General features: G+C 38.1%; 1 protein-coding gene across 2 annotated transcripts in view; it reads left to right on the forward strand.

Annotated features, from left to right (window-relative positions):
• The window catches only part of aclyb (ATP citrate lyase b), a 50,690-nt gene extending 35,562 nt beyond the window's left edge, over positions 1-15,128 (forward strand). For both annotated transcript variants that reach the window (XM_016239950.1, XM_016239951.1), the window contains 12 exons: positions 4,255-4,451; positions 5,291-5,372; positions 5,850-5,960; positions 6,286-6,413; positions 6,786-6,879; positions 9,461-9,615; positions 9,746-9,896; positions 10,226-10,369; positions 12,482-12,595; positions 12,695-12,777; positions 13,808-13,884; positions 14,164-15,128. In XM_016239950.1, the coding sequence (XP_016095436.1) occupies positions 4,255-4,451; positions 5,291-5,372; positions 5,850-5,960; positions 6,286-6,413; positions 6,786-6,879; positions 9,461-9,615; positions 9,746-9,896; positions 10,226-10,369; positions 12,482-12,595; positions 12,695-12,777; positions 13,808-13,884; positions 14,164-14,258 (1,431 nt within the window). In that variant the 3' untranslated portion in view covers positions 14,259-15,128. The remainder of the gene's footprint in view (positions 1-4,254; positions 4,452-5,290; positions 5,373-5,849; positions 5,961-6,285; positions 6,414-6,785; positions 6,880-9,460; positions 9,616-9,745; positions 9,897-10,225; positions 10,370-12,481; positions 12,596-12,694; positions 12,778-13,807; positions 13,885-14,163) is intronic.
• Positions 15,129-15,535: the final 407 nt, after the last annotated feature.

The following is a 15,535-nucleotide window of genomic DNA, read 5'->3' on the forward strand; positions in this document are numbered from 1 at the left end:
TTGTCCAGTTTCGTCTGGAATGCGGCCCAGACCACGTCCTGAAATGGTTTGAGCGATGGGATTTATATGCGTCTGTAATTCGTTTCGGAGGGCATTTACACATGGTCTTTTCACGATCGGATAGCTATCCGATCAGAAAAAAACGCATTAAGTGACCAGGTGTAAACAGGCCCGAAAAGAGCTCCGGGATAAAGTTGTGGAAAGGCACAAGTCAGGAGATGGATACAAACAAATTTCAAAGGCTTTATCAATGCCTAGAAGCACAATAAAGTCCATTATTAAGAAGTGCAAGGTATTTGGTACAACACAGACCCTCCCTGGATCAGGACGTCGCTCCAAACTGGATGAAAAAGCCAGGAGGAAACTGGTCAGAGAGGTTACAGTTGCAGGAATTGCAACTGTAAAGAGTGGTCATTGTGTGCATGTGATGATAATATCTCACGTTCTCCACAAATGTGGCTTGTATGGGAGGGTTGCAAGAAAAAAGCCACTCCTCAAGAAAGGCCACATGCAGTCACGACTAAGCTTTGCCAAAACGCACCTGGAAGATTCTGAGGCAGATGAGACTAAAATTTTATTATTTGGCCTCAACACCAAACAATATGTCTGGCAGAAATCCAATACAGCTCACAATCCAAATGACAGCATTCCTACAGTAAAGCATGGAGGTGGTAATATCCTGTTATGGGGGTGTTTCTCTGCAGCAGGGACTGGGGCACTTGTCAGGATAGAAGGAAAAATTGATGGGGCAAAATACTGTAAAATTCTTAAGGAAAATCTGCAGCTCTCTGCCAGAAAGTTGTCAATGGGAAGAAGGTTTACCTTCCAACATGACAATGACCCAAAGCACACAGAAAAACTGATCACACCGTGATTAAAGGAGAAAAAGGTGAATGGCCTTGTCAGAGCCCAGACTTAAACCCCACAGAAAATCTGTGGAATGACTTGGAACACTGCAGTCCACAGATGGTCACCTTCAAATTTAACTGAACTTGAGCAGTTCTGCAAAGAAGAGTCAAACAGATTTAAATCCGATCTTCAATTCCCGCGTTATATTTAAGTTTAACGGAGTTCACGTCAGCTCATTTCAAGATCAGAGACCGCAATAGGAGAGCGCGCGGCATCAGCACTGGAAAGATAAGTTTGTCTTACTACTTTTAATGAAGATGATTGTGTATTGACTGTCTGCGTCTTACTTTCAGTTTCATTCATGGCAGTTTGTGCGTCGGCTTGCTGAAGAGATACTCAGCTACTCGTCTGCAGCAATGCGTGTTGCATTAGCGCAGTCTGACTAATGTCATATAGCCTATAACACGCTCTCACACATTTATTATTTAAAAATTTGGGGAGGAGTAAAATGTACATATGTGGTTTCAACAACCAGATGCATTTACACTTGTCCAGTTTCGTCTGGAATGCGGCCCAGACCACCTCCTGAAATGGTTTGAGCGATCGGATTTATATCCGTCTCTAATGCGTTTCGGAGGGCATTTACACATGGTCTTTTCACGATCGGATAGCTATCCGATCAGAAAAAAACGCATTAAGTGACCAGGTGTAAACAGGCCCGAAAAGAGCTCCGGGATAAAGTTGTGGAAAGGCACAAGTCAGGAGATGGATACAAACAAATTTCAAAGGCTTTATCAATGCCTAGAAGCACAATAAAGTCCATTATTAAGAAGTGCAAGGTATTTGGTACAACACAGACCCTCCCTGGATCAGGACGTCGCTCCAAACTGGATGAAAAAGCCAGGAGGAAACTGGTCAGAGAGGTTACAGTTGCAGGAATTGCAACTGTAAAGAGTGGTCATTGTGTGCATGTGATGATAATATCTCACGTTCTCCACAAATGTGGCTTGTATGGGAGGGTTGCAAGAAAAAAGCCACTCCTCAAGAAAGGCCACATGCAGTCACGACTAAGCTTTGCCAAAACGCACCTGGAAGATTCTGAGGCAGATGAGACTAAAATTTTATTATTTGGCCTCAACACCAAACAATATGTCTGGCAGAAATCCAATACAGCTCACAATCCAAATGACAGCATTCCTACAGTAAAGCATGGAGGTGGTAATATCCTGTTATGGGGGTGTTTCTCTGCAGCAGGGACTGGGGCACTTGTCAGGATAGAAGGAAAAATTGATGGGGCAAAATACTGTAAAATTCTTAAGGAAAATCTGCAGCTCTCTGCCAGAAAGTTGTCAATGGGAAGAAGGTTTACCTTCCAACATGACAATGACCCAAAGCACACAGAAAAACTGATCACACCGTGATTAAAGGAGAAAAAGGTGAATGGCCTTGTCAGAGCCCAGACTTAAACCCCACAGAAAATCTGTGGAATGACTTGGAACACTGCAGTCCACAGATGGTCACCTTCAAATTTAACTGAACTTGAGCAGTTCTGCAAAGAAGAGTAGGCAAATATTGCAAAGTCTAGATGTGCAAAGTTAGTAGAGACAAATCACAACAGGCTAAAGGCTGTAATTAAAGCAAAAGGTGGTTCAACAAAATACTGACACACGGGGTGATCCTTTTTCCAACTCAGTGATTGTTTTTTTTATTTTATTTTATTTTTTTTTTCTGACGTGTTGTATCTTTCACTTGGATGTTATAAGTTGTACTGAGTAAATACAGCTGGATAAAACAAAAACCGTGTCCGTCTTCATTTCAGGCTTCAAAGCAACAAAATGTGATTATTTTAAAGGGGGGTGATTCTCTTCTATACCCACTGTAATTGGACTAAAGAAAATAATGTCTGTGATGGTGTTACTCGCAAATGTTCCAATCAGAGTCTGAACATAACAATTAGAGCCCGACCGATATATCGTTTAGCTGATATTATCGGCCGATATGAGCCTGTCGCCGATATATCGGTATCGCGAATATGCCGCCGATATGAACATTTTTTTTACAGAGCATATAATGCAGATAAAATGCTTGAAATGGTGTAATTACTTAGTTTGTCCAGCAAACCTCCATTGTTTGCTACTGGCGACCTGGATGAAACGCTTTAAAGCTTAAGTCTATGGAAAACCTTTGAAACTTTAAACGGCCATATCTCCATAACGGCGCGGCGGATCCACATCAAATTTGGGGGATCCTTTCAGCTCGAGGAACCCTCTCAAACGCGAATAGAGTATAAGTCTCAAGGCCCTCTTTCGAATGAGACCACCCCTGCGTCCATAGCCTCCGGGTTTCGGGAGTTACGGCCGGTTAAATTCGCGGTCCGGCGCCGACCGATCTGGCGATCGAAGGGATCGATTCCAAGGGATCCCCTGAATTTGGTGGCGATCCGCCGGCGTGTTCGTGAGATAGTGACACCAGCCAACACTTTCACTTCAGTAAGGAGGTCTCTTGTTCAGGCAGCAGCATTCAAGCGTCGTCTTATTCGACCGTAAATGCCCCGCGAAGTGGACTTCACATGATATTCCGCCATGATTCCAGTTCCAAGGGAACGTACACGTTGCATTCAAAGGGCATTAAAGTGCGTGAGATGTGAATTTATATTTATTTACAGAGGTAAATTGTCACACTTCACACTTCTCAAGTAAGTTCCGTCTGTGTGTGAAGACAGTAGCGCAAATCCGTGAATGAATGTTCCAAAGTGAAATAAACTTCAACGGAATAAAGTTGAATGGAATTGAATTGAATTAAAGTTGAATAAACTTCAACTTTACTGTTCAGTGCACTGATGTCAGACTCATTTTGAATAAAGTTTATTGTTAAATTGTTAAATGCCCTGCCTCCATTACATATCTTTGTCATGTCATTTTAAGTGTTTGATCACCACATTTGAGTGATCATTGCAAAAAATGTGTTAATGTGTATATATATTCTGTTTATGTATATACTGTATTCTATATATAGTACCAGTCAAATATTTGGACACACGAATGGGAAAGTGTCCAAACTTTTGACTGGTACTGTACTATAATATACACAAAGAATTTCGGCCGATATATATATATTTTTTTTTACTCCCAAATATCGGTATCGCCCCCAAAAAAACATATCAGTCGGGCTCTAATAACAATAGTTGTTCAGACAACACTCAGATTAGTCTATTTATGAAAACTGGTAATTTTGCCATGTTATTGCAGCAACGGATCGATTGAGAATTACCACTGAAAATAATGAGAATTACAAACAAAATCAAAAGTCCATACAAACCGCCATGGGAGTATAGTAATGTTTTTCATGGCTTGTCAATATTTGTTTTATTCATGAGATTTACTCAAGTACACTTATGTGTTATAGGTTGGCGGTATAAAGCCAGGCTGCTTTAAGATCGGGAACACAGGTGGGATGCTTGACAATATCCTGGCATCAAAGCTGTATAGACCGGGCAGTGTGGCATATGTGTCCCGCTCGGGAGGAATGTCCAATGAACTCAACAACATCATATCGCACACTACTGATGGAGTTTTTGAGGGAGTTGCTATTGGAGGAGACAGGTGACTGACAGAACATGTCTTGTGAACATAAGTGACTGACAACCCAAATAGCCAATCAGTTTGCTGCGATGAGAAACCTTGTTGCCATCCGCCATTTTTTAAAGCTTATTGAAAAACTTAGTTTTTAAATCATACTGAACTGTAGGACACATACAAACCTTTCAACTGTGATAAAATGTTCAGAGCACATGCATTTACTACGAATACTAGGTATCCAGAGTTGCTAGTTAATGGAGTTTTGTTCGTTATGTTACTGAAATCAGCCAAAAATCGCTGGATAGTTGTTCAATTGCTGACTTCATATTATGTGTGGATTATTTTATTTGAAAAACAAAAGCATGCTAAATAGAATCCTGTGTGAATATCTGATTTCAACATCTGTTCTTTGAGTAATAATCTAACATGCAGCCAAAGTTAACTTTATTTTAAGAAAAACACAAAACACACACAATTTAGCCCTTTTTGCCTCTGCATTTTTTCCATTTGCATTTTGCATTCTTGTATTTTGATGTCAGTGTTTATGACAGTGCGACTGTCTTGATATTTGTGTAGATTTCCCCTTATTTTATTTTTCTCATACATAATAATCTGATACAAAAGCTTATGCTTTTTTATTTTTGCTCAATGATAAACTATGATAAACTGCATTTGAAGTAATTTATCCATAATTTGTCATTTTGTTTGATGGAGTACCAGCTTTTGAAAAGCTCTGGATGTGGTTATGTAACTGCTATTGTAAGGTAAATTAGAGCAGGATACAGAAAATACTAATTATTAGTTAATTGAGCTAATAAACCAATCAACATCTAAGCTGGCTAATGTGCCGCTCTCGTCCACAGATTTCCTGGCTCTACATTCATGGAGCATGTGCTGAGATATCAGGACACTCCAGGAGTCAAGATGATTGTCGTGCTGGGAGAGGTGAGAGGAGAAAGATTTGAGAGCTCCTGCTCAAGACTTTCACACAAGACTACATGTATTTGTATCAATAAATGCTCAAACTCCTCAGTTGTCTTGAATGGAGAGATGATTGTGCAGCACTGTTTTATGTAAGGTGAGAGTAATGCTTCATGTTTAAAGGTGGACTCAATTCTAAGAATTCATATTCATCAGCAAATGATTATCAAAAGCAAATGACAAGAACATGTTCAAAATCAAACAAGGTGTTGTAACCTTTTGCATTTTTATATAATGTAATTTTTAAAATGATCCTTTATTTATCTTTCAGATTAATCTCTGTAAAAATGGACAGATTTGTTAACGTGTTCGTGTATAATCTACTGGTGGTCAATTCTTTGACTGAATATTTTTTACCATAATTAAATGACAGTAATATAAGCGTTGAGTAATTTGCTAAGGCACTGTAATTCTATTTATAATATGTGTGCTGTCTTTTAGATTGGTGGCACAGAAGAGTATAACATCTGTCAGGGCATTGCAGACGGCAGAATCACTAAACCAGTCGTGTGCTGGTGTATTGGAACGTGTGCCACCATGTTCTCATCTGAGGTACATCCTTTTACATGGCTTTTGAGATACTTAATGCATATTGGCCCTGGTCAAACTGGCACTCTCAGCCCATTTTGTGGTCTTTTGAGTCCACACTTGTAATGCATAGGCAGGGCTCAAGAGCATAAAATGAAATAAGACACCCTATGGTCTTGTGGACTAAGTGGATATGCACCAAAAAAAAGGCACAAGTCCACATGAAGTGCTGCATTTGGGACAGGGCCATTAAATGTTATGAGAAATGTGTATGCTCTAGAACTGTTCAGTATGTGACAACCTAACTAGTGACAGCAGTAACAGTATTGTGTTAATTTAAATGTTTTAGGTGCAGTTTGGCCATGCAGGAGCGTGTGCCAGTCAAGCGTCAGAGACAGCTGTGGCCAAAAATCAAGCACTGCAGGAAGCAGGTGCATTTGTGCCCAATAGCTTTGATGAATTAGGTGATGTCATCAAGTGAGTAACAGAAATCAGAAGTATTCTGTCTCGAGGAAGTATAATATAACCTAAACACTACAATTTAAGTATTCAGGCCCTTTATTATTAAGTACGTTGTGTAGAATGGCTTTGGCAATATAAGGTTTTCACAGCTGTATTCTTAATCAATAGGGGTGGACGATATACTAGTTGAAACGGCAAACTTGTAGAAATGTTTAACTATTGTATCTATTGCGGTTATGCCTTTATGTATCCTGCAGCACTGACTCTCCAGCGCCGCAGCATACGAACTCATATTTACCTGTGTTGTGAAAGCAAGTTTGTAGTCTGAATTGAGTTGAACAAACAGTGGAAGCATTAATAGTTTATTTTCTCTGTTGTGTTGGGAAGGTTTGTGTATGATGACCTTGTCGCAAAAGGAATCATTGTTCCAGCACAGGAAGTTCCTCCTCCTACCGTCCCAATGGATTACTCCTGGGCAAGAGTAAGACCTGTCCCCATTCCTTTACAGTGTGAAAGAGGATTGCATTATTTCTGAAACATTACAATATTCTGTAATCAGTGATTTGATCTGAATTCTCACTAGTGTTAAAACCCGATTCTTCTGTTTGTGGTATTATGATGTGCTGCAGTTTATCCTGTAGTGTTGTGAATGGAATCTTATTTGGAATTCGTTCCATGTCACATAAAAAATACTAAAATCATCATACTGAATGATTTTCATTATGTTTGATTCTGTGAACAATTCACAGATGAGGACAGAATACGGTACTAAAATACTCTGACAGTGTTTCCTGCAATACTGTTCAGTTGCTGCTTAATTGCGACAGAATCTACAATGCCATGCTAAAATAAATAACTGGGTTGTGAACTTGCTGTAAAATTCCTAAATAACTGTTAATTGAATAAGTCAATTCCTTACAATTTCCAACCGAATATTTGAAAAATTCAAAAATAGTCTAGTGCAACTTCCTTCCCTTAACAGCAGTATGCATTCGTTCCTCCCTAAAACCCAAACTTATCAGAATCAGCACAATCGGTGATTGTTGTAAAAAGCCATCTTTACTGTTGCTAAATTGCAGGACATGTTTGATAATAAAACGTTTAAAGCACAATAATCCGCGCAGGAGTCGCTGTTCCCCCAGGCTGAAATGTGTGCGCGCGCTCCAATACGGACCACAACTAGACAAGCACATCCAAGAGATCAAATACACACAAAATATGTCAAAATGGCCAGCTTGGAGAGTGTTCACTTAAACACAGTGTATGTCTTAAGTGGACATGAACAGTTGGGAGAAAATCCGATGTGTGGCAATATTGTCTTAAAGTGAGAGCAGTGACTGGCGCTTGGGCCATCAATGTTAATCAAACAACAAAATGCAAAGAGAAAATCGAGCGGGAAGAGACTCGTGTGTGTGTGCGGGATGCGAGAGAATAAAATGATTCGCGGGACTCCCGCAAAATAGAGATGATCTAAACATAAAGTGTCTAAAACATATAAATTGTTATTTATCTGTTGCACTAAAGCAAAAAGAACATTTCATATTAACATTAAAATGATTAACGCGCAAGCTAGACATAGCCTAGTTTCCATTTATAATGTAGCCAATCACAGACTCAGCTTTTGATTTCTGGTACGCAATGGCCAATCAGAGGTGATCAAGTTAGAATCTACTTGCTGAAATTGCGTGCTCACGAATCCTCTCATTTTAGACACTCTGAAAGATTTATTGTGCATATATTTAGTGTTATAACAGAGCTTTATGAGATCGCGATTAACTGAGATGTTAGCTTTTTGTGATAATAAAGGAAGTGTGCTGCTCGCATTCTGCCATGCTGTCTCTAGTTTATATTCATTTGATTAAATATTTATTTTACATTTCATTTAAATATGAATATAAATTTCATGAATATAAAGCAATGTTAATTCCGCTCTTAAAATGTTTCACACATACTGTGTGTATGTATGTATGTATACAGTGGGGAAAAAAAGTATTTAGTCAGCCACCAATTGTACAAGATCTCCCACTTAAAAAGATGAGAGAGGCCTGTAATTTTCATCATAGGTATACCTCAACTATGAGAGACAAAATGAGAAAAAAAATCCAGAAAATCACATTGTAGGATTTTTAAAGAATTTATTTGCAAATTATGGTGGAAAATAAGTATTTGGTCAATAACAAAATTTCATCTCAATACTTTGTTATATACACTTTGTTGGCAATGACAGAGGTCAAACGTTTTCTGTAAGTCTTCACAAGGTTGTCACACACTGTTGCTGGTATTTTGGCCCATTCCTCAAGAGCAGTAATGTTTTGGGGCTGTCACTGGGCAACACGGATTTTCAACTCCCTCCAAAGATTTTCTATGGGGTTGAGATCTGGAGACTGGCTAGGCCACTCCAGGACCTTAAAATGCTTCTTACGAAGCCACTCCTTCGTTGCCCGGGCGGTGTGTTTGGGATCATTGTCATGCTGAAAGACCCAGCCACGTTTCATCTTCAATGCCCTTGCTGATGGAAGGAGGTTTTCACTCAAAATCTCACGATACATGGCCCCATTCATTCTTTCGTTTAAGTATCGGTAAGAGTAATAATAGCGTTAAAACCCATCCCTAGCCAACAAGGAGTTGACAGCCTTCTTAGTTAACCCAAGAAAAACTTTTTTTCAGCGCAAGCACTCCCAATTATGTGGTAACTGGAAGGATTTAAAATGCAAGTTATTTTGCTCATTCTTTCTTTAACACTGCAACAAATACAGCAAACAGCAAATACAGCTCTTCCTGATACAAGAAGGTCATTAAGCTGCTCTGTGACACAAAGTGAATTTCCTCAAGATAATGCTCATGATTTCACATTGTCTTTGGTAAAATTTTAAGAAATTCACTTTTAACAAATATGAAGCATTTGGATGTAAACCCTGTATGCCTCTTGAATCGCTGGAAATGAAAGACAATGAGAATTGCTGGCTGCTAAAATGCATAGTAAAAATTAGGATATGGTCAATTTTCAAGATGTATCTGGGCTGCTTTTTTGTGTGTGTGTGTGTGTGTGTGTGTGTGTGTAGGAATTGGGGTTGATTCGTAAACCTGCATCATTCATGACTAGTATCTGTGACGAAAGGGGCCAAGAGCTCATATATGCTGGTATGCCCATCACAGAGGTGTTCAAAGAGGAAATGGGCCTAGGAGGAGTACTGGGTCTGCTGTGGTTTCAGAGGAGGTTTGTTATGTAAAATTCCTTCATTTTGTAGAATATTCATATGAATTGACTGAGAAACTATCGGTGTTTGTCAACTTGCATGATGTATGGTTTTGGCTTAAAATCATGAGTACATGTGTGTTTTTGACAGATTACCACTTTACGCATGTCATTTCATCGAGATGTGTTTGATGGTGACTGCAGATCATGGGCCGGCTGTATCTGGTGCTCATAACACCATTGTGTGCGCTCGTGCCGGTAAAGACCTGGTGTCCAGTCTGACCTCTGGACTTCTGACAATAGTAAGATCAGTCACTGTACACGAAAGACTGCTGCTTTCCAAACTAAACTGGTTCTGCTACAGTACAGCAAGAACGAGAGTTCACTAGCCTCATATCAAATATGAAATAAAAACAGAGTCTGGCTGTGTTTGATTTTGATGATATTTGTTGATATCTGTTGTTGATTTACAAGTAATATTACAATTATTAAATATTAAGAAAACATAATATATTTAGTGATTATTATATGTGATATTTACCATTTATATGATGAGAAACAGTTGAAAAATATGCTTGTTTATTCTCCTAATTTTTAAAGAGGAACTGAATTGCGTGTTTCTGTTTGGCAGGGAGATAGATTCGGTGGTGCACTAGACGCAGCTGCTAAACAGTTCAGTAAAGCGTTCGACAGCGGCCTGCTGCCCATGGAGTTTGTCAACAAGATGAAGAAAGATGGTGTACTGATTATGGGCATCGGGCATCGAGTCAAATCAGTAAATACACACACACCGATAAACACACTGCATGAGACTTGATTAGTTATATCAGGAATATTAAAGGCACAATATTTAAGATTTTCGTAATAAAATATCCAAAAACCACTTGCACAGTGTTATATATTTCATGCAGTTGTGCACTTACGTTATCCCAAAAGTTCCCAAGGATTTGTAAATCCTATTTGAAATAATAGCTCGCCCCAGTTAATTGTCGCCTATCAATGATGTAATATCCGTGCTATCGGTTTCTGCTTTTAGAAACTATGGCAACACACGTGGACAAAAATGCTGCTGTACAGTTAAACTAAATCCATTATGGCTGTCGTGGATCAAATGAAAATTAAATAAAAAGTGTTGACAGGAGCATTCAAATTAGATCTGCTGAATATTGCACCATGATTCTTTTTCCACATTTTTACAATGTTGCACATTATAACCAATCACACAAGTCTGTTGAGCTTGTGAATGCAATGGCCAATCAGAGGCGTTCAGATGAGTCATCACTGAAACGCCAGAGTTTTGTTGTTCAGTGCGCACGCTCACTGACTGTAATCTGCTCTCTCATGAAATCTCTCATCATAAACAACAAAGTGCAGATGTACGTATGATGTAAGTAGAAGATTCATTCATCAAACAGTACAGCTTTACTGATTATAAGGGAAGTTATTTGAGAGTGCTTACACTCGCGCTAGACTTAAGTCTGTCATACTGTTCCTTGACAGTGTAAAAGTTCTTTGCTCGCTTTCTCTGTATAATTTATTTGCTGTTTGAATAATTTTGGAAGGAACCGGTAATAAAAAAAATTAATTCATTACATCCGTGAACATGATTCGGACATCTCTGGATGGGGAAAAAAACATCTCCCATCATTCCACTCTCCTTAATAGCTTCATCAAGCTTTGCCTTTGTTATTGTTTTGAAGATGCAACCTCTATATTGTGCCTTTAAGACATAAATCTCACACCAATCAAGTTAGAGTGGGAGAAATTAATTAATGTTGTATCTTAATTTTATGTTGTTACTCATTTTTTATCTTTAATGTTACACATGACATGACATGGAAAAATTTCTGAGTCCATAATATCTGAGTCTAAGTTAGAGTACAAATTTACCAGAATGTGTAAAAAGTTCATTCATAAGTTCACTGGACTTGAATCAGAGTCCAGCATTGAGTACCCAACTCTGTTATTGATTACAGCATGTAACATAATAAAAACATTTCTAGGGGTGTATTGAAACACTTGTTTTTTTCCATACCATAAACCAACCAAATGCATCAAAAGTAGTTCATACAGTCCAATTCAAACAATAGATTTGTACGAGTGACAGACCAAAATTTAAGTACATGCAATATTAATCAAGCTCAGGTGGCCAAATATTTATCAGATTTGGAACCACAAAGTTCTCACAAAAATGTGTTGCTGTTTACACGTATGCATACATGTATCATTAAATGCATACTTATGCAACAAATTAATAAAAAAAATGGAGATTACAGTCATACTTGCAATACCACATTTTAAGGCAGAATTTTTAGTTATGTTGTCTTATGTCCTTTCAGTCATTAACTATGCAATTCATACACAGAATTATTTGAATAAACCTGTTGTATGATGAGCATGTTTTTAAGGAAGCATCAAGTAAAAAAAAGTCAGCTGTCCTAATCATAATGAAGGAAAAATTGTATTAAAAGATTAAAATATTTGAAAAAAATCAAGTAGTTTGGCATACTCTTTTATTATTATTTCTTAGAAAAAATTATTTAACAATACCTGCTCATTTGAAAATCTTTTGTCGGCCAAATTAAAGTCATGGTCAGCAAACAAGTAGAAAATAAACAAAACCGGAAATTATGTCATAGAGAGGACCCCTGTATACCCTTATGACTGTGTCATAGTCAGTAAGCCTATTAAAATATCAGATAATTTGGTCGTTTAAGGAAATACAAGGTTAGTTTGGATAAAATGGCATGTGGTGCGACTCCCAAAATGATCTGTTGCAGGCAAATTGCAGATAAATTATTAAAAAGTACTGGCAGCCCTTATTCTCATTTCCATACACAGCTGTTGATATGTTGTATATGTTCATAACTGGGTTTCTTGGTGACAGATCAATAACCCTGATATGAGGGTGCAGATCCTGAAGGACTTTGTGAAGCAGCATTTCCCATCAACACAGTTACTGGACTACGCCCTTGAAGTAGAGAAGATCACTACCTCGAAGGTGATGTTATTACTGATGCCATTTTAATGCATGTATGTTTTGTTGTGTGATCGTTTCTTCATGTGATGCTCACATTACAATGTCTTTCACGCTCTGCAGAAACCGAACCTTATTCTAAACGTTGATGGTTTTATTGGTGTGGCTTTTGTGGACCTCTTAAGAACATGTGGAGGATTCACACGGTAAGTCAAGAAGATTTTTAAATATATGTTTAATATTATGGATTGGACTCCATTTCCAATTTCCTTATTTCCAGCACCAGGGCTCACATAGTCATAGAGAACAGAAATATCTAGGAGTTTTAAAATTTGATTTCCATTGGGCAATCGCTTGGATTCACAGGGCTTAGGACAAAATTATTTGACAGTTGCAGTGCAGATGTGTGATCTTTGATTTTTAGAAGAATCTGAAATTGTTGATTTCTAGGGCTGTCCTCGACTAAAGATTTTTCTGATCGACTAGTAGTCATTAGTTTTAAACGATTAGTCGACTAATTGCACATTTATATAAATAAACCATATAATTCATAATAATGAGCCTTTAATCAGCGCTCAAGTGCATGCATAAAATTTGCCACAGCACGCTGGCAGAAGTAATGATTATGAATGCGTCAGGGGGGGGAAACAGCAAGAAGACTGACTTAGCATTATGATTGGTAAACTAGTGTTTTCTGTATTTTACAGAGTTTTTTTTAAAGTTAAATGCTAAATGATCGCACCAGCGTTAACTGTCATGCAGTGAGTGCGCTACTATTCAGCTTCCACACTCACAAACACTTGAATAGTGTACACTTAGGTTAACTTTAGAGCAGCCATGTAATGATGCTACTACTTGCATGTTTCAGATGATAAGCCACATTTGAGGTTGATGAACGAAACGAACGTTTGCATGTCTTGACCGATGTATTAATAGACCAGCTGTTAATAATCTGTCTGTCAAGGAATAAGTGACTTCGCCACTTTCTGTGGATTTTTTTTTTCTGAAACTAATACAATTTTGATCAACTAACCCTCTTCTCGTCAACTAATGGTTAGTCGACTATTAGGGGGCAGCCCTATTGATTTCAGATGTCTGAAATCCAAATGTCTGGTGTGTCTAGTGTTCATTCTTTATATGCAGAGTATATTCTTCACTAGTTAATTTGACATTTATTGAATGTCATTGTACAGATCATGTATCTAAATGGCAATCGAGTATGTTTATGCATTGCAGGGATGAGGCAGATGAGTTTGTTGAGATCGGGACTCTTAATGGAATCTTCGTTCTGGGACGCAGCATTGGTTTCATCGGTAAACCACTGAATTACTCTTTACTGTTCAGACCCAGTCCCACCAGTTCTAAAACTGAATATCTGCTGGAAAAATAACCTCTATTACCCAAAATGTCTGCTGTTAATTTCTGTTTTTGAATTGAGATTGTTTTAAATTGTTTTCCATTTTGACTTCACCAAGAGACACGTATATATTTGTGTGAAAATTGCATTGAAAATTGAGGAAGTATATTTAATTTGTGTGGGTCAAGCAAGTTATTTATTTATTTAATATTTGTTTTTACTGTTAACCCCACAGGTCATTATCTGGACCAGAAACGTCTGAAGCAGGGTCTCTACCGCCACCCGTGGGATGATATCTCCTACGTCCTTCCTGAGCACATGTCTATGTAAACCTGGAACCTGTTATAAGTATTTTGGATAAATATGTGGGAGCATGTTTATTTTATTACTTTATCATAGTGGGAAGGGGTAAATTATTCAGTCATGACCAAAGAAACACACTAGCAAATTACTGACAAATAGTAGTTGCGTCATGTTAAAAGCATGACGGTTCTCAGTTGAATTTATAAAACGGTTGCTTATAAAGCAAGCTTCATTTGTATGGTATGGTGTCATTGGCCATCTTATATTACTAACACTTCAATGCACCTTCCTTTGCTTTGGTTATTATTAACAAATGAAGTATTATGTCTCTTCAGGCTGCCAGTTCTAATAGTCTGAATGAAGACACCACAGCCTGTAGATGCAAAGCACCAAATTCTAAAGCATACTCTCAAATGATACCAGTTATGAAATGTTAGCGTATACACCCTGAACCTTGAGTAAGCAAAGTGGAGGTTTATACTATAACATTCATCACTATCTGGGATAAATGACTGCAACAGAAAAGTGAAACTAAATGAGCTTTTATGGTGTTGTTTTTGTGCAAAATTCTAGTATTTTTAAAATAAAGCTCTTTATTGGTTATGTTGGACAATTTTCATATGTACTGCAGCATTCAAAATTGGTCAAGGTTAATCTCTTTAGTGCAAAAAACACTATGGCATTAAGTGCATATCAGAATAATCTAAAATGTTGTGAGTGAAGTTACTGATTCTATCTTCACTAACAAATTGATGAGTCGACATGCTGCATTTACAGAGGACTTGTTGATGATTGTGAAGAAATGGATACAGCTAAACAGGGCAACCATCTAGGGCAGGGTTCCTCAAATCTTGCCCTGGAGGTCCAATGCGCTGCAGAGTTTAGCTCCAACCCTGATCAAACCCACTTACCTGTGATTTTCTAATGATCCTAAAGACATTGATTGGCATGCTCAGGTGTGTTTGATTAGGGTTAGAGCTAAACTCTGCAGGAAAGTGGATCTCGTGGGCCAGATTTGAGGATCCCTGATCTAGGGTTTACAGAGATTGGGCCAAAAAAAGAGAAAATATCCGGTGTTCAGCAGTTCTTTGGGTGGAAATGCCTTGTTGATCCCAGAGACCAGATCAGACATTTTGTCACCTTGTCAAATTGTGGCTTACCCTGGAGACACTTATAAGTAATGTTTCTCCAGACCTATTTTTTGAGTCAAACTCTCAGGAACATTTTTCATGTTATTACCATGAATGAAATTGAGAAAGGTTGATCTTATTTGAAGTGAAATTTACATAAAATGTTGCTATTTT

The sequence above is a fragment of the Sinocyclocheilus grahami genome, unplaced genomic scaffold, assembly GCF_001515645.1.
Source record: "Sinocyclocheilus grahami isolate Dianchi unplaced genomic scaffold, SAMN03320097.WGS_v1.1 scaffold578.1, whole genome shotgun sequence".
Taxonomy (NCBI): domain Eukaryota; kingdom Metazoa; phylum Chordata; class Actinopteri; order Cypriniformes; family Cyprinidae; genus Sinocyclocheilus; species Sinocyclocheilus grahami.